This window comes from Fundulus heteroclitus, chromosome 23, assembly GCF_011125445.2.
Source record: "Fundulus heteroclitus isolate FHET01 chromosome 23, MU-UCD_Fhet_4.1, whole genome shotgun sequence".
NCBI lineage: Eukaryota > Metazoa > Chordata > Actinopteri > Cyprinodontiformes > Fundulidae > Fundulus > Fundulus heteroclitus.
Genome location: NC_046383.1, coordinates 32,254,982 through 32,274,095, shown reverse-complemented (window position 1 = coordinate 32,274,095; position 19,114 = coordinate 32,254,982). Strand labels below are relative to the sequence as shown.

Sequence of the window (19,114 nt, the reverse complement as noted above, 5' to 3'; positions counted from 1 at the left end):
GTCGCTTGACACGTTGGTGGGAGGCGTCGCTTGACAACTTGTGGGAGGCGTCGCTTGACACTTTGTGGGAGGCGTCGCTTGACACGTTGTGGGAGGCGTCGCTTGACACGTTGTGGGAGGCGTCGCTTGACACGTTGTGGGAAGGCGTCGCTTGACACGTTGTGGGAGGCGTCGCTTGACACGTTGTGGGAGGCGTCGCTTGACACGTTGTGGGAGGCGTCGCTTGACACGTTGTGGGAGGCGTCGCTTGACACGTTGTGGGAGGCGTCGCTTGACGCGTTGTGGGAGGCGTCGCTTGACACGTTGTGGGAGGCGTCGCTTGACACGTTGTGGGAGGCGTCGCTGACCCGTTGTGGGAGGCGTCGCTTGACACGTTGTGGGAGGCGTCGCTTGACACGTTGTGGGAGGCGTCGCTTGACACGTTGTGGGAGGCGTCGCTTGACACGTTGTGGGAGGCGTCGCTTGACACGTTGTGGGAGGCGTCGCTTGACACGTTGTGGGAGGCGTCGCTTGACACGTTGTGGGAGGCGTCGCTTGACACGTTGTGGGAGGCGTCGCTTGACACGTTGTGGGAGGCGTCGCTTGACACGTTGTGGGAGGCGTCGCTTGACACGTTGTGGGAGGCGTCGCTTGACACGTTGTGGGAGGCGTCGCTTGACACGTTGTGGGAGGCGTCGCCTTGACAACGTTTGTGGGAGGCGTCGCTTGACACGTTGTGGGAGGCGTCGCTTGACACGTTGTGGGAGGCGTCGCTTGACACGTTGTGGGAGGTCGCTTGACACGTTGTGGGAGGCGTCGCTTGACCGTTGTGGGAGGCGTCGCTTGACACGTTGTGGGAGGCGTCGCTTGACACGTTGTGGGAGGCGTCGCTTGACACGTTGTGGGAGGCGTCGCTTGACACGTTGTGGGAGGCGTCGCTTGACACGTTGTGGGAGGCGTCGCTTGACACGTTGTGGGAGGCGTCGCTTGACACGTTGTGGGAGGCGTCGCTTGACACGTTGTGGGAGGCGTCGCTTGACACGTTGTGGGAGGCGTCGCTTGACACGTTGTGGGAGGCGTCGCTTGACACGTTGTGGGAGGCGTCGCTTGACACGTTGTGGGAGGCGTCGCTTGACACGTTGTGGAGGCGTCGCTTGACACGTTGTGGGAGGCGTCGCTTGACACGTTGGGGAGGCGTCGCTTGACACGTTGTGGGAGGGCGTCGCTTGACACGTTGTGGGAGGCGTCGCTTGACACGTTGTGGGAGGCGTCGCTTGACACGTTGTGGGAGGCGTCGCTTGACACGTTGTGGGAGGCGTCGCTTGACACGTTGTGGGAGGCGTCGCTTGACACGTTGTGGGAGGCGTCGCTTGACACGTTGTGGGAGGCGTCGCTTGACACGTTGTGGGAGGCGTCGCTTGACACGTTGTGGGAGGCGTCGCTTGACACGTTGTGGGAGGCGTCGCTTGACACGTTGTGGGAGGCGTCGCTTGACACGTTGTGGGAGGCGTCGCTTGACACGTTGTGGGAGGCGTCGCTTGACACGTTGTGGGAGGCGTCGCTTGACACGTTGTGGGAGGCGTCGCTTGACACGTTGTGGGAGGCGTCGCTTGACACGTTGTGGGAGGCGTCGCTTGACACGTTGTGGGAGGCGTCGCTTGACACGTTGGTGGGAGGCGTCGCTTGACACGTTGTGGGAGGCGTCGCTTGACACGTTGTGGGAGGCGTCGCTTGACACGTTGTGGGAGGCGTCGCTTGACACGTTGTGGGAGGCGTCGCTTGACACGTTGTGGGAGGCGTCGCTTGACACGTTGTGGAGGCGTCGCTTGACACGTTGTGGGAGGCGTCGCTTGACACGTTGTGGGAGGCGTCGCTTGACACTTGTGGGAGGCGTCGCTTGACACGTTGTGGGAGGCGTCGCTTGACACGTTGTGGAGGCGTCGCTTGACACGTTGTGGGAAGGCGTCGCTTGACACGTTGTGGGAGGCGTCGCTTGACACGTTGTGGGAGGCGTCGCTTGACACGTTGTGGGAGGCGTCGGCTTGACACGTTGTGGGAGGCGTCGCTTGACACGTTGTGGGAGGCGTCGCTTGACACGTTGTGGGAGGCGTCGCTTGACACGTTGTGGGAGGCGTCGCTTGACACGTTGTGTGGAGGCGTCGCTTGACACGTTGTGGGAGGCGTCGCTTGACACGTTTGTGGGAGGCGTCGCTTGACACGTTGTGGGAGGCGTCGCTTGACACGTTGTGGGAGGCGTCGCTTGACACGTTGTGGGGGCTGACACGGTTGGGAGGGTTCGCTTGACACGTTGTGGGAGGCGTCGCTTGACACGTTGTGGGAGGCGTCGCTTGACACGTTGTGGGAGGCGTCGCTTGACACGTTGTGGGAGGCGTCGCTTGACACGTTGTGGGAGGCGTCGCTTGACACGTTGTGGGAGGCGTCGCTTGACACGTTGTGGGAGGCGTCGCTTGACACGTTGTGGGAGGCGTCGCTTGACACGTTGTGGGAGGCGTCGCTTGACACGTTGTGGAGGCGTACGCTTGACACGTTGTGGGAGGCGTCGCTTGACACCGTTGTGGGAGGCGTCGCTTGACACGTTGTGGGAGGCGTCGCTTGACACGTTGTGGGAGGCGTCGCTTGACACGTTGTGGGAGGCGTCGCTTGACACGTTGTGGGAGGCGTCGCTTGACACGTTGTGGGAGGCGTCGCTTGACACGTTGTGGGAGGCGTCGCTTGACACGTTGTGGGAGGCGTCGCTTGACACGTTGTGGGAGGCGTCGCTTGACACGTGTGGGAGGCGTCGCTTGACACGTTGTGGGAGGCGTCGCTTGACACGTTGGGGGACACGTTTGTGGGAGGCGTCGCTTGACACGTTGTGGGAGGCGTCGCTTGACACGTTGTGGGAGGCGTCGCTTGACACGTTGTGGGAGGCGTCGCTTGACACGTTGTGGGAGCGTCGCTTGACACGTTGTGGGAGGCGTCGCTTGACACGTGTGGGAGGCGTCGCTTGACACGTTGTGGGAGGCGTCGCTTGACACGTTGTGGGAGGCGTCGCTTGACACGTTGTGGGAGGCGTCGCTTGACACTTTGTGGGAGGCGTCGCTTGAACACGTTGTGGGAGGCGTCGCTTGACACGTTGTGGGAGGCGTCGCTTGACACGTTGTGGGAGGCGTCGCTTGACACGTTGTGGGAGGCCGTTCGCTTGACACGTTGTGGGAGGCGTCGCTTGACACGTTGTGGGAGGCGTCGCTTGACACGTTGTGGGAGGCTTCGCTTGCACGTTGTGGGAGGCGTCGCTGACACGTTGTGGGAGGCGTCGCTTGACACGTTGTGGGAGGCGTCGCTTGACACGTTGTGGGAGGCGTCGCTTGACACGTTGTGGGAGGCGTCGGCTTGACACATTTGTGGGAGGCGTCGCTTGACACGTTGTGGGAGGCGTCGCTGACACGTTGTGGGAGGCGTCGCTTGACACGTTGTGGGAGGCGTCGCTTGACACGTTGTGGAGGCGTCGCTTGACACGTTGTGGGAGGCGTCGCTTGACACGTTGTGGGAGGCGTCGCTTGACACGTTGTGGGAGGCGTCGCTTGACACGTTGTGGGAGGCGTCGCTTGACACGTTGTGGGAGGCGTCGCTTGACACGTTGTGGGAGGCGTCGCTTGACACGTTGTGGGAGGCGTCGCTTGACACGTTGTGGGAGGCGTCGCTTGACACGTTGTGGGAGGCGTCGCTTGACACGTTGTGGGAGGCGTCGCTTGACACGTTGTGGGAGGCGTCGCTTGACACGTTGTGGGAGGCGTCGCTTGACACGTTGTGGGAGGCGTCGCTTGACACGTTGTGGGAGGCGTCGCTTGACACGTTGTGGGAGGCGTCGCTTGACACGTTGTGGGAGCGTCGCTTGACACGTTGTGGGAGGCGTCGCTCTGACACGTTGTGGGAGGCGTCGCTTGACACGTTGTGGGAGGCGTCGCTTGACACGTTGTGGGAGGCGTCGCTTGACACGTTGTGGGAGGCGTCGCTTGACACGTTTGTGGGAGGCGTCGCTTGACACGTTGTGGGAGGCGTCGCTTGACACGTTGTGGGAGGCGTCGCTTGACACGTTGTGGGAGGCGTCGCTTGACACGTGTGGGAGGCGTCGCTTGACACGTTGTGGGAGGCGTCGCTTGACACGTTGTGGGAGGCGTCGCTTGACACGTTGTGGGAGGCGTCGCTTGACACGTTGTGGGAGGCGTCGCTTGACCACGTTGTGGGAGGCGTCGCTTGACACGTTGTGGGAGGCGTCGCTTGACACGTTGTGGGAGGCGTCGCTTGACACGTTGTGGGAGGCGTCGCTTGACACGTTGTGGGAGGCCGTCGCTTGACACGTTGTGGGAGGCGTCGCTTGACACGTTGTGGGAGGCGTCGCTTGACACGTTGTGGGAGGCGTCGCTTGACACGTTGTGGGAGGCGTCGCTTGACACGTTGTGGGAGGCGTCGCTTGACACGTTGTGGGAGGCGTCGCTTGACACGTTGTGGGAGGCGTCGCTTGACACGTTGTGGGAGGCGTCGCTTGACACGTTGTGGGAGGCGTCGCTTGACACGTTGTGGGAGGCGTCGCTTGACACGTTGTGGGAGGCGTCGCTTGACACGTTGTGGGAGGCGTCGCTTGACACGTTGTGGGAGGCGTCGCTTGACACGTTGTGGGAGGCGTCGCTTGACACGTTGTGGGAGGCGTCGCTTGACACGTTGTGGGAGGCGTCGCTTGACACGTTGTGGGAGGCGTCGCTTGACACGTTGTTGGGAGGCGTCGCTTGACACGTTGTGGGAGGCGTCGCTTGACACGTTGTGGGAGGCGTCGCTTGACACGTTGTGGGAGGCGTCGCTTGACACGTTGTGGGAGGCGTCGCTTGACACGGTTGTGGGAGGCGTCGCTTGACACGTTGTGGGAGGCGTCGCTTGACACGTTGTGGGAGGCGTCGCTTGACACGTTGTGGGAGGCGTCGCTTGACACGTTGTGGGAGGCGTCGCTTGACACGTTGTGGGAGGCGTCGCTTGACACGTTGTGGGAGGCGTCGCTTGACACGTTGTGGGAGGCGTCGCTTGACACGTTGTGGGAGGCGTCGCTTGACACGTTGTGGGAGGCGTCGCTTGACACGTTGTGGGAGGCGTCGCTTGACACGTTGTGGGAGGCGTCGCTTGACACGTTGTGGGAGGCGTCGCTTGACACGTTGTGGGAGGCGTCGCTTGACACGTTGTGGGAGGCGTCGCTTGACACGTTGTGGGAGGCGTCGCTTGACACGTTGTGGGAGGCGTCGCTTGACACGTTGTGGGAGGCGTCGCTTGACACGTTGTGGGAGGCGTCGCTTGACACGTTGTGGGAGGCGTCGCTTGACACGTTGTGGGAGGCGTCGCTTGACACGTTGTGGGAGGCGTCGCTTGACACGTTGTGGGAGGCGTCGCTTGACACGTTGTGGGAGGCGTCGCTTGACACGTTGTGGGAGGCGTCGCTTGACACGTTGTGGGAGGCGTCGCTTGACACGTTGTGGGAGGCGTCGCTTGACACGTTGTGGGAGGCGTCGCTTGACACGTTGTGGGAGGCGTCGCTTGACACGTTGTGGGAGGCGTCGCTTGACACGTTGTGGGAGGCGTCGCTTGACACGTTGTGGGAGGCGTCGCTTGACACGTTGTGGGAGGCGTCGCTTGACACGTCCAATTCCACTTCATTGGTTTCCAGTTGCACTTAAGGAACAAGTCATTGTTAGGTATTCACATACCTTTTAGTCTTAATTATAATAAAATGTCCACATAATGAAAAGCTTGACAGAATTTAACAAATAATTACCTTCTCTTGAAGTTCCCAGCAACCTGGAATCCATTGACTGGAGTAAAGCAACTTTCTTTAGAGGAATCTCATTTTGGGACATGGCTGAAACAAACGAACATCAGTTTAGCCAAAAGTAAACTTGTTTAACAATTTGCATATCCAAACACTTAGCTTACAGTTTCCAGTCCCTTTTGGTTCATAATGTATTCCTCCATTATGATCAATCGGTAAACAAGACCCTGTGAATTGAATAGCATATTTATTTCTCATAGCATCTTTTCACAACTACAGCAGCAACCTTCTGGGATCACAAATTGACTACTGAATCACCCATACTTTTTAAATATACACAAAAAAATTAACAACAAAGAAACTACACAAACCTTTAAGCCACAATGCGACTGCACAAAAACCCAGAAGCCAAATTCCTCCCATCGTTCCTGCCACAACTGAATGGTCAACCAGCACCTGAGGCTTAAATAGATCTATCTACAGGCGCTACAGCTGTGGCTCATCAGCTCCTAATTATTTTGTTTATCTCAGACAACCGAAGTCTTACTGAGTATTTACTGAGATTAAGGCAATTTATTCCATGAACATAGTGTAGCTTTTTATTGATTTTTTTAACGTTTTCCTTACCATGTTTTTCTCAGCAATTCTAATTATAGAACATTGTGATTTTATAGACAATTCTCATCCTATAACAAGCCAAAGAAATGGAAATACAATGAAAAAAAATGTCATTTGACCAGTAAGAACTTCTATCTTATTTCATCTAAATTGTGTTTTTTTTTTTTTCTTGAGGAAAACTCTTCTCCTGCAATTTTGTTCATTCTCTCCATAATGGCATTTTCACAGTATTAACATTTCAACTAAGGAAAGTTATGCTGAGTGTTAATCTTCTGAACCTTATTTTCCATATTAAGAACCATACTGATTAGAGAATATTGCAACCTCATCAGCAAGAGGTTATGAGGCATCATTTTAATTTTATTTTTCTCTCAGTATATTCTTTTCTTTAATATTAAATGCATCTAGCAAAGTAAATTGTACAATTTACTTTGCAAATTGTACAATTGGGCATATAAGCTTTTGCTTCTGAACTTTTTTAGTTTCCTTTTGTATTGCTTTTGTGAATCTGTTATGGAAATATGTATTTTGTGACTGAAAAAATAAACTCAAACTCAAACAAAACAAACAAAGATGAATGTAATATTCCAATGTCTTTGTCTTTTGATCGTGGCCCCATCTTGCTAGTTAATGCTGTTCAAATTAATTTGACATGGAATCACAAAAAGGTAATTTAGAAAAATCTATCCAACATCTATCTTTCCATCCATTGTCTCTTATTTTCCAAGGTTAGTTTGTCAGATTAGAAAACACCTACGATGGACATACAGACATCCCTCTCTCTAGGAACTATACCAAGCTCTTTCTGTGGAATCCAAGGGGGTTTAATTTTAACAGGGATATTTTGAATCCTGCAGCTTCCCTGAGGTTACTTCCCAGAGGGATGTACCTGAGGCTTAGGATCAGAGACTACAGTCATTGAAATAATTTCTGTGGAGAGGACCAGTTGCTCTGCTCTCATCTTCTTCCTATGAACAACCTTCCTTTAAAACTGATCCTGGCCACCCTCCCCTGCAGAGCAATGCAATTCATGGCAGTCATGTTTAGTGAATTTATATTTGCAGCAGTCAACATTAGAGAGGAAGAGTCAGTTAACTCCCTGTGAGCTATAGACCTCTGCTCGTATTCAAAAAGATTCCTAAATATATTTCTTAGAATTTTACCTCAGTAAGTCAAAAGTTATTCACAAAGCACCCTAAGCCTTAAGAAAGCTCCTAAAGGGAAAAAATGTTTGGAGTAGTGAGGAGTGCTTGTATTCATAAAGATTCCCTAGACTAAAAGTAGCTTTTAGTGACGTAATTTCAGGCAAAATCTTAGAATTTCCCAAATTCTTAGAATTTTACTTTGGTAAAATAAGTTATTCACAAAACATCTTAGGCCTTCAGAGCTCCTAAATTGAAAAAATTTTAGGAGTAGTGAGGAGGACTTTTAATGAGTCTGACCAAGTGGGTGAGAACACTATTTGCCTCAGTTCATATAATTTTTGGTAACATTCTTGTTTTGATTTAGCCATATTTTATTTAATTTATAGTCTGCAAATGTATACTATCCCAGGTTTGTGTATGTTTTGCATTTCTACAGATTATTTACTACAACATATTGGTTTAAATAAATTCACAGTTCCAGTTTGTATTTTTTGTTTGATCATTTAACTTGTGCATTTTATTTTGGTGAACTTACCTTACTTATCTGTGTTTCAGGAGGAAGTGTTACCTCACTTCCTGTAATTATAGCTTCCTGTTAGAGCTGAGGTCACAGGAAGGGACCAGATGAAGAGGGGAAAAAAACAACTATTTAAATTTGATGCAGTCAAATTTAGGCATTGGGTAAAATCATTCGATGTGGATTTAATTTTACATTGTTATAGCCATACTCATAAAGACATAAAGATGTTGCTGAAGTGCATTGAAAGAAACAATAGTAAGTTCAAGCAGAAACTGTTTTAGGGGTACGTGTTTATGGAAGAGTCCATTGGAGGCTATTTGGTCTGTCTGAAAATCAGGGTATTTGAGTGCACCAGTCCCTCCTGCAGCAAAACAGCCAACCCCACAACATAATGCTGTCAGCCCTGTATTTCAAAGTTTGGATGTTATTCTCAGGCTTGAAAGCTTCCCCCTTCTTTCTCCAAATATAACAATGGTCTTAATGTTCAAACTGTTAAATTTTAGTTACATCAGACCATGTCTCCAAAAATTAATTTCCCTGTCCCTTGGTGCGTTTTCAAACTGTAATTTGGCTTTTATGTATTTCGTTTGGAGTAATGGCTTCTTCCAGTCAGAGTAGCCTTTCAGCCTGTTATGCTATTATGATGTGACAAACTGCAACTCCCAGCATGCAACACAGATGATACGGCCGCCCCGATATAAACCTTATCTGGTCACCATGGAGACCATTTATAAAAGGCGAAGACGACCCATTCTCGTTCTTCTTTTCTGGCAGTTTGCGTTGTTGAGAAGATCTTCAGCTGTCTCTCACGTTGGGCCCCCCACATGGATTAGATTCCCGGCTAGTCCGAGCTTCGTCAATTCACTTTTCCCCTGCATCCAATAGGGGAGGTCTTGACTTTAATCCATCCATCCTCTTCGGCTTATCCGGGGTCAGGTCACAGGGGTAGCAGCTTCAGTAGAGAGGCCCAAACATCCCTCTCCCCAGCCACTTGGGCCAGCTCCTCCAGGGGAATCCCAAAGCGTTCCCAGGCCAGCTGAGATACATAGTCCCTCCAGCGTGTCCTGGAGGGACTATGTGCCCTGTTCACACAAGGGCTTCTATTATTGAGTTTGCTAACTGGAGACCTACTGGTGTTTTCAGATTTAAGGCTCCAGTTAGATTGGTTTGACTGTGGTCATCAGAATCTGGTATTTGTTAACAAAGGAGTTCTGATATTTTGCTCTGGAAAGAAAAAAGAAAAACACAAATTCTATACCATGTGATTAAGGGCCTTGAGCAGTAATTGCATAAACAGGACAGACGTTTTGAAATCCTTTCCTGTATAGCCTATTTAGTATTTCTGTCTTATAACAACTGGGCATTTATTTTAGTTTTTTGTTGTTGTTCCACATTGGGAGTGCATCTCCATACCTTGGTCAGGCTGGCATCCAGATCGGTGATGCCTATTGGAAACTCTGCTGCTTGGATCACAGGGTTGTGGGGGATGCTCTGAAGCATCTCCCTTGAGCCATTGGTGGTGGAAATGATTCTGTCAACATCTTCTTCACTGAGACTGGAGGGGAAAGCATGTTGCCAAAGCTGTTGTTGTAGACCTAGAATCCTCTGTATTTGGTAAGCAGATTAGTTCCTGTTAAACTGGAACATGAATCTATTCTTTCGGGGAAACCAATACTATTTCACTTTTTTGGGGTGTTGGGTTGGTTAATATAGAAAGATTTGGTGATTAAAATATAGTTTCTTTGTGTCAAATCATCCTTACCATTCTGATTCAGTCATTAAATTCAATTTCTTTAAAAAAGTTTATCTCAATGACAGGAATGTAGATGTTTTAAAAGACATTTTTCCCAATTCAGTTTATGTTGTGCCAATCCACAAAAACTCAGCGTACCATTTATACACAACTATAGTCAGCACAATTTATATACACACATCTTCTGTCCTCACTTTCCCCCTCATAGTGACACCCTTCACTCCATCAGAGAACAGTAATGCCATAAATTCAGAGATGAAATACGGCTTCTGCAATTTAATTGTTTGTATTTAAATTATCATGTGTCTTGGTGCATCATTTTAATGTTAATGTCATTCTTTTAACTGTCAGCCTCCTGATGTGAAGTGCTTGCAGAGAGACACATATGCCATGTCACAGTCTGCATAGTTTCTAAATGCTTTGTCCTTCTGTCCTACTAGAGGTGTATCCCTCCTGGAGACCAGGTGCCTGCACCCTGCAGGAGATTTCAGCACTGAGTACTTAGTTCTGGGTTGAAAGAAAATGAATCGTGGGCCAAAAGCACTTTGGTGAAATTCCAACAAGAATGACAAATTTGTCTCTCAACACTACTTGAGCTAATCTGAAGCAACGAGAAAGACTGTTTGAGAGTTACTATATTTCATTATAATCACAGTATTCATTGATGTTATATTTATAAAAACCTGCAGGGTACAGTGGACAGCTCACCAATCCAAAGAGAAGGGAACTGCATAAATTTTCTTTTTTTCTTTTTTTGCTGGTACACAATTTACAAGTGTTTTATTATATTCATTTACACAGACCTGGCTTGCAGCTGTACCCATATCACGACTTTTAAAATATAAACATGATGAATGCTGCTAATAAAGCATTTAACAGCCAGCAACTGTAAATTTGGCACTTGAAAAAAAAATGTAATCTACAAAGTTCACTTTTTGCATTGTATTTATAGGTGCATACAGTCATGGTGGAAAGACCCCACTTACCAGCGCACAGCAAAACGTATCTAGTCTTTTTTCAGATTCCATAATGGCTTCAATCTAACCATGAATGTAGAAAACACAAAGCAGATGTCATATTGAACAAAAAATTAAAAAAAATTACCTATAAGAACTAAATGTCTTTTTGTGGCTTCTATAGGATTTAGGAGGGAAAGTAGAGGTATGTAGTTGCTCCTGATGAAGTACACCTCCATTACTGGTCATCAGAAAGGGCGAGCGACTCCATAAAAGCATATCCTTCATATCCAGTTTGTTGGTCAAAAGCAGCCCAGTGTGAGCGGTAGCCCAACGTCAGGATGGGAAGACACCGGCAGTTAGCTCAGGGAATTACTTTTTGCTCCTCATCTATTTCGAACGAGATGGAAAGTATTTTCAAATTTTAATTCCCCCGTTTTACAGACAGAGAAATATTACAAAGTTAGGATCATTTAGTCTGGTGGCCAGGAGTGAACCGTTCACCAAATTCACCCCAAGTTTAGGGTGTGTCGTGCTAAGCAAAATTAAACAACAAAAAAAAAAAGCTCTTGTTCAGACTCTACATTCTTCAGTTAGATGGTTAAATTATAAAGTTCATGAGAGCATAAGCAGAAGAAACAAAAAAACAAGTTTGGTTTGTTTGGGAGGGATGCCAGAAGGAGAAAATGTCACCATAAAAAGGTGATAATAACGCATCTCTTATATCTAAAGTCGTATTGAATGCAAAATGGGAATTTTACAAACAAAGTTTGCGATCGAAGTAGATATGTTTGTTTCCCCAAAAACATTTGTTTTCCCACTGGAAGAAAACCAAACGGTATGTAAGCACAAACACCTTTTGTCAGGCACAGAGGTAGACAGGTAATGATTTGGGCATGTTTTGTAGCTGTAGGACCTGGTCACATGTAGCCACCTAATATACTCTTCCACCCACTAACAGGTTTAATACTGAAGAGACAAATGGTAAATGGCGTGTACTTGTATAGCAGTCTAACTAGTCTGACGACTCCAAAGCGCTTCACACTACAGTATAAATCAAGATAGGGGAATGCGAACCATGGTTGTGAAGTCATTGTGTGGCTGATGATAACTTTCAAGTTGTAAACTATAATATTTGTTATATTAAATGTGCAATGTACAAATATTTACACATTGATGAAATAAAGAGGATGGTAGCTGAGCTTGTGATGTTCATGGTTAGTATGGCAAGTCAATTTAACATTTAATAGCTAAACGGACTATTCATTACTGATATCTGCCTTGTCAAAACTCTTATACAAAATCTGTAATTTGGTTTTGCCAATAAGGTTCAAACTATTTTGCCATTCATTTGTAAGGGGTTTGTCATTATGGATATCTCCAATGTAGTTATGGATATCTGCAACTGAATTGTGGATATCTGTAATTCCAGTTCAAGATGTCCATAATTTAATTTTGACTTGTCATAATTCAAATTCAAGACATCTTTAATGATCATCAATTGTAGATATCTACAGGGTCCTTCGTGGATATCTGGAATTGAGTTTCACACAGTTAAAATAACGTTGTAGATATATATAATGGTAATAACGGATTGTTAAACTTACTGATTAAATGTTAATATGGCTTGCCAAGTAGGGAACCCCTCTGTCTTTTGGAAGAACATAGTCCGTGAATAGAGGAGAGAAGTGTTCAGATATTTGTAATTAACATAAAGGACTAAAAATAAATACAGATTTATGCTTAAGATTTATGCTTATTAAACGTTCTACTGAGCATTTTTACTCATCATGTCCGTGATTAACTGGCCAAATGGCAATAGCTTATTTAGCTGCAATGATATGAGTTGGAGGGCTCAGTAAGAAGAATGTCCCAAACCCTAAAAGTTCTATATTTTATTCCCTTGTCCTTCTGGCATGCCTGAAATGCGCTGCATGTTTCTTTAAACACACGCCCCTCTCGTTAATACTGTCTCCTCCCACATGCGGTCCCGTTTGTTTGGCAACAAGAATAACTCGCTTGTATAACCGCCGCAGTTAACCCGACATCGATCGTGATTTCTGGGAAAACAAGCGCAGCGCTTTTTTAAACCGAGCGCAGACTGATCGCCGGTCCTTTTTCTCTCTGCCATCGCTCCGGAGCCAACATGAAGGTCGCAGTCAGCGGCTGCCCGCTAATCCTCTGTCTGGCCCTGGCCTCGGTGCTCGGGCTCGGCGAAGATCTCGACCGGCCTCTGTTCGGGCCTCCCGGTTCTCCCATCCGGCTCCACGAGTCCGACCCGGACCTGAAGAAGGTGCTGCTTTTCGCAGAGGAGCGATACAACCGGGGCTCCAACGCCATGCACCTCCGCCGAGTCAGCCGGTTCGTCTCTGCCACCAAACAGGTAAGGACCTAAAAATGTTTATTTCGTGTATTTTTACTGCTAACGTGTGACAGTGTGGTAAACCGCGGCATGTCCGCACTTTTAAGGATTTATTACAGCGTCATACGATTCGGTTTAGTATTATTACATGTCTGTAAACAACGGACACTGGGCTGCGTCCAGTTAGCAGCATTTCACTCGCTTCTAGGCGGAAGCGGGGATCCAAGGTGTCAAAATAAAAGCACAAAATTCACCCTGCAGAAGAAATCCTGACGTACGCTTCTTAAAGAGCGAATTAATTTATTTTAAATTATTATATTTTTATATTACAATAATTATATTTTAAATGAACTAAAATGCTATTTTTTTCAGTATAAAGCTATAATATTCTAAGCGTTTTAACTGACCGGAAGTGAGAATATCGAGTCTAAAAAGAGTGATTTATCAGCGCATCCCCAGTTTGCAGGAGGGACACACGACCATCACCAGAGTAGCACAGTCCAAAAGAACAACTGTGCGCCATAAGGGAAGATGCACTTCAAATACCTTTGTTTTACCGTCTGTCTAGAGCTGCACAGTATTAGGAAATCAAGTGAGGATGATGATAAATGTTAAATGTGGATGACAATTTAAATTCACATCTTTCTCAACCCCTCCCTTTATTTTTGGTCATCTGTCATTAAGATGTTTCCAGCTCTCTCATGGACTGTTGTCTGCACCAGGTTTCAGCATCTGCTGCAGTGAGACTCCGTACTGCAGGCTGAACATCTTACTGCCTGACAAATCCCCGACACTTGCAATTTAATAACAGACACAGTTTGCATTCCAAAAAGTACATTGCGACTGTCATATACAAGCCTAACGCTGATGTTACAGTGACTATTCTTTGGATCATTTTGTAGCCCTGCATCAGCTGGTTTCTAAATGTTTTTGCAGAGAACAATTTCTTTTTGTTAAATTGTGTGCTTTGGCCTGTTTTTCAGCTGGTGAAGGGAATCCGCTACACGATGACACTGGAACTGAGCAACACCCAGTGCAAGAAATCCTCCACGCTGAAGACGTGTGACTTCTATCCAGAGCCTCAGAAACTCAAGGTAGGATGTGTGTGTGTGTCTGTGACAGATGCAGACTAGGCAACAAACTCAAGATTTTCTGCTTTTTATGGAATGGATATCAAACGTTTAATTTTGTCGTTTAATCATTTATCGGGGCTACAGTGCCTCTGTTTGTTCAGCAGAGATGTCATGCTCAGTAACCTTGAGCATGCACCAGTCCCATTCCTGCTTACATGCACGTGCAACTCTCAGACACAAAAAAGCAGTTTTTCTTCTTTTTCTTCTAACTGTTTTTTACACAAAATCTCAAAACAAACTAAGTAATTCAAAGTGAAGCACACAGTCACATGCTCTCTCTCAGGCATCGCTGAAGACAGATAAAGAGCTTCTTCCGTTTCTTTATTTTTAGCACGTGCAGGACAGCCGACGCATGACTCTGATGAAATTAATGTCTGGTATTGTCTTGTTCCTGTATGTTGTCCTGAATCAGACTGAGGTGTGTGTGTTTGAAGTATGGGACATTCCCTGGCAGGCCACTACCACTCTCCTCAAACAGAAGTGCCAGCCTAAAGGTCAGTCGGCAGCCAGATGAGCTGATCGTGCTACTTTTTTTTAGACTCAAACATGTCTTAGAGAGCTCGTCTTTTCCCTCTGGCTTAGGTACTATGAGGCTAATAGCATTCTTTGGTGATCAATATGCTAGTTTTGTTTTACCACAATAAAACTGGTTTATTATTAAGTCATTGCACATGTAGAAAATCAACTCTTTTTATACTGACATCTGCTTTCGGCGTGGCGTTGTTTGCTAAGCCTGACCTCCATGTTATATAACTGGGATGTTTACTTATCTGGTTCGGTTATAGGGATCAGTGAGTTAAATTGGGTAAAGGGTGATGAATCCCTGTCTAATTCTAGCTTCCTTCTTGCTAAAGCCCCACCTGCGGATCATTTTAAGCACATGAAACCGAAGCGCATGTTTATTGACTCACATTTTCTCCTCTTCCCAGGCAGTCCAGCCTTAGAAGAGACCAACAAGGTGGAGGCTTTATCCACCACCCAGCCTATAGAGGTACCTTGAAATGTATTGGTCATGTCCTGGGTGGCAACAACTTGTTGACTCTGTCAAATGAGTGGTTTGTCATCTACCGCAATAGTCCTTTTTAATGTGAAACCTGCATTTCCTTTGTTCTTTATCTGGTAGGAGTCAGCGGAGCTGTTGGGCCAGTTTAAAGAGTTCATGGTTAGATACAATAAGGTCTACAGCAACCAGGAGGGTGAGTGGTTTTGCACACGCTCACACAAAACAGCACCACACACAGACACGTTCCAGAGTGCACACACTGAGCACCTTTTATGCTGACTGCTGATTGTGTTTACCCCGAAGGGAAAACACACCTAGCTATAACCCACAGTCATTGCTGTTTAGACAGACGTAGATAATGCTGTGAAAAACATTTTGCAGATGACTTCTGTCATCTTTTGGATCATGATTATGAGACAAGGATAAGTAGAGTAACTAGAGTAAACACAAAAGCAGTTTTCCAATGATAAATTAATTTATTAAGAGTAAAAAATCTTGATGTCAACCCTGCACTATGAGAATCTGCCCACTTTGTTAAATCATGCATTAACTGTGATTAACCACAATCTTTAAAAAACTGAGTTCAGTTTCACCTGCCACACCCCAGCGTGATTAGTGCCGGACCTGTAGAAGCAACACAATTACCATAAAAGCTCATTGATGGATTGGTTCGCAAAAGAAGCAACAACCTCTACAGCACTACATTCCTCACTTGCCTCAGTTAAGGCCAGCGTTCATAATTTACCAATATGAAGGAGAATGGGCTAAAATAGCATCCATTTCAACAATAAAACCAATGCTGAGCACAAAGAATACTATAGACCATTTTGCATTTTACGAAAATGTTTAATAGATCGACGAGATGAAAGCAGACCTTTTTGGAAAGGGTGCATCTAGTAACATTTGTCATAAAAAACAACACATCAAAAACGTTATGCTTTAAGCCAAACATGGTGGTGGGAGCTTTATGATCTGGGGCTTCTTTACTCCTTCAGGACCTGGAAGAGTTTCTGTAAAGTCGTGTTGAAATCACAAGTTCTGCTCCCAAACCAGAATTTTTGACCTTCGGTACTTAAACGTAAGCTCCTGGGTTATGCAGCAGGACAATGATCTGAATCTGAAGCAGACCAGCATGTCCACCTCTGAATGGCTCAAGAATGGAGTGATATATTGAAAGCCTGGTCTTCAGTCCAATTTATATCTTGGCATGGTGTCATACAGGCTTTTCCTGCTCATGAGTGCCTCAAATGTAGCTGCATTAAAACCATTCAGCATAGAAGAGTGGGCCAACATACCTTCAAAACAACATTAAAGACTCTTTGCCAGTTATCACAAGGCTTGATTAGGTTTATGATGCAATGACGTTTTCAGAGAGGGACATGTTGTTTTGGACAATATGTTCCTCAGATCGGCATTTAAAAACTGCCTTCTCTATTCACTTGGTTTATCTTAGACTGATATTACATTTTTTCTGATGGGCTTAAACATGTAAGTTTGACAAGAAAAGCAAAAAGTAAAAATGTGTTTGTTCTGGTTTGTTTTAAGAATGCAGCTGAGCAAACATTCAATTTAACAGGCAATCTAAATTAAACTATACGATACTGATTCAAAATGAAACAATAAAATGTGCTTTTTGGTGTCATTCACCGTGTACCAGATAACAGGTAAAAAAAATCCTGGTACATAAAAAAGTAGTATAACATCAAAACTTATACTACCCAACCAAGGAGGAAAAGCAATCACAGAAGTGGTATAGGTTTGGAGTTTCGGGTTGCTTTTAGAAGTACAAGTACGAGGACTTGTCGCTGGTATTGGGCCTCATTCCGGTACTGGTTTGGAGAATATACCGTAGGCATCATTCTGTCCTGTCTGCTGTCTTCGTCCTACTACTCTCCCGTGCTTCGTTATAATCAGCATCAAGCAACACATGCATGAGCCTGCCTTTCTGCTCCCCTCTGCAACACCTGTATCTTGCTCTTGTTGTTATCCGAGGAAGAGTTTCATTATGACTACACGACAGTGGCACAAAGCGCAACTGATGTGGGCTGCGCGCGCATGAAAAGAGAGCCTTGATTTTTATAAGACATTTCCCTACAAGAGCTACGACTACTGCTACCTGATTGGACTTTGCTGATCAGAGCGGGCGATGTGAGCTGACCTGAAAGTAGATAACAGTTAAGACTCAGCGATTAGGATGCTTGGACTTCGGCAGATGTTGAAGGGACCGGTTTCAGAGGCTTTCAGGTGACTGACTCAAGCTAACATTAGCGTTTAGTGACCACACTAGCTGGCCTCATTATGAGGTCTAACTCAACAAATGAAATTTAACGTTGCTGGGTTTTTTTGTTTGTTTGTTTGTTTGTTTTGTTTCACAGTCATGTGTCACAGGACGTGCTGCTTATAGCCAAGCAGTAATGTTAGTCTGTGGAAGGTATGAAATCGGTGTGAATGCTGGGCATTCACATATGGTCCTTTTCTTTATTTATTCTTTATTTAATCTACTATTTTGTGACAAAATCATTTACCTTTCAAATTTGAAATCCAACTCTGTACAGTTCTCCTCAAAGTTATTCTTACCCTTCCATTCACTCAAGTAACTAAAAACTGAAAAAAAGTAGTTATAGTAATAATCATAATAGAACAAAAAATGTTTAAATTAAAATGTAGTGAAACAAGATATTGCTTTTTAACTGTGGGTGCAAAGAGTAATCAGGTAAATAAACCAAACAGTCCCAAACAAATTAAAGCGCTTTGCTCATGAGCAGTGGACCAAAATACCTGACAGCAGGAACAAAGTCTGCTGCCTCGTCGTGAAACCCGTCTAGTCAGAGCAAAGCGTGCAAAGAGGAGCGCCTCTCTGTTCCCTCATTGCAGATATATCCCACCCTGATTTACAAAGCTGAATAGAAGAAAATATTTTAATATACTTTTTTTTTTTTTTTCTGAAACAGTTGCACTAAAACACTTCCCTGAATTTTATTCACACACAGCTTCAATCCCGTGTTCACCTCGTTCACTTTGTGCCTCTGATAACTGTCCTTTTATGTGCTGTGGACTCAGACAGCGTATTAAAGTTCATAAATTATTTAGAGAGGCTAATTTCTAGATCCAAACAGGTTTACGTATTAAGAAATAAATATGTTTAATTAAAAAAATTAGAGATTATATATTAATAAACTAACATTTACTACATAAACACATAAAAGTACTGTAAATAGGTACCGTTAAGTACTGGTATTGATTCCCAGGTATCAGTACCATCCATCCATCCATCCATTTTCTGACCCACTTAATTCCTCATGGGGTCACAGGGGTTCGGTTTAAATGCGAAAGGTATACCCATCCCTATTATACTGTAACTTTGCTTGATTATTCTATCAAAGGGCTCTCGATTGGTGCTTTTAAATTAAATGGTACATTTTCTTCCGGGGGAGCGTGACATGTTAAACACATTTTATTGTGAATTATGAAACCATTTTCTTTTTGCGTGCTTCCTTGGCAGAGGCTGTCAGACGTCTACGGATCTTCCAGGAGAACCTGAAAGTGGCCGAGAAGCTCCAGGCTTTGGATCAAGGCTCGGCTGAGTATGGAGTCACCAAGTTCAGCGACCTGACGGGTGCGTGTGACTATCCGCTGGCCTCTATTTTCCCACTGTCCGATGAGGAGATGCTTCTTCTGCGTTTTTTTATATTGCAGCTTTGCTTCAAGTAGACATCTTTCAGCAACAGAAGTTTAACTTTTGAATTTGCTCCCTGTGTTTGTTCAGAGGAGGAGTTTCGTTCCACATACCTGAACCCTCTTCTGAGTCAGTGGACTCTCCATCGTCCAATGAA

General features: G+C 46.0%; 1 protein-coding gene and 1 long non-coding RNA gene across 2 annotated transcripts in view; one reads left to right on the top strand and one right to left on the bottom strand.

The window, feature by feature from the left end:
* Positions 1-5,596: 5,596 nt before the first annotated feature.
* LOC110369011 lies at positions 5,597-6,223 on the bottom strand. Its single transcript, XR_004927763.1, has 4 exons — positions 6,163-6,223; positions 5,956-6,018; positions 5,798-5,881; positions 5,597-5,694 (listed from the first exon to the last, which is right to left on the bottom strand). It is a non-coding gene; the product is annotated as an uncharacterized LOC110369011 (long non-coding RNA).
* A 6,528-nt stretch (positions 6,224-12,751) lies between these two features.
* Positions 12,752-19,114, top strand: part of ctsf (cathepsin F) — a 10,807-nt gene continuing 4,444 nt past the window's right edge. The window contains exons 1-7 of the mRNA XM_012866850.3: positions 12,752-13,166; positions 14,129-14,239; positions 14,691-14,772; positions 15,208-15,269; positions 15,402-15,474; positions 18,784-18,897; positions 19,048-19,114. The exon at positions 19,048-19,114 is cut by the window's right edge and continues 82 nt beyond it. Of these exons, the coding sequence (XP_012722304.3) occupies positions 12,930-13,166; positions 14,129-14,239; positions 14,691-14,772; positions 15,208-15,269; positions 15,402-15,474; positions 18,784-18,897; positions 19,048-19,114 (746 nt within the window). The 5' untranslated portion in view covers positions 12,752-12,929. The remainder of the gene's footprint in view (positions 13,167-14,128; positions 14,240-14,690; positions 14,773-15,207; positions 15,270-15,401; positions 15,475-18,783; positions 18,898-19,047) is intronic.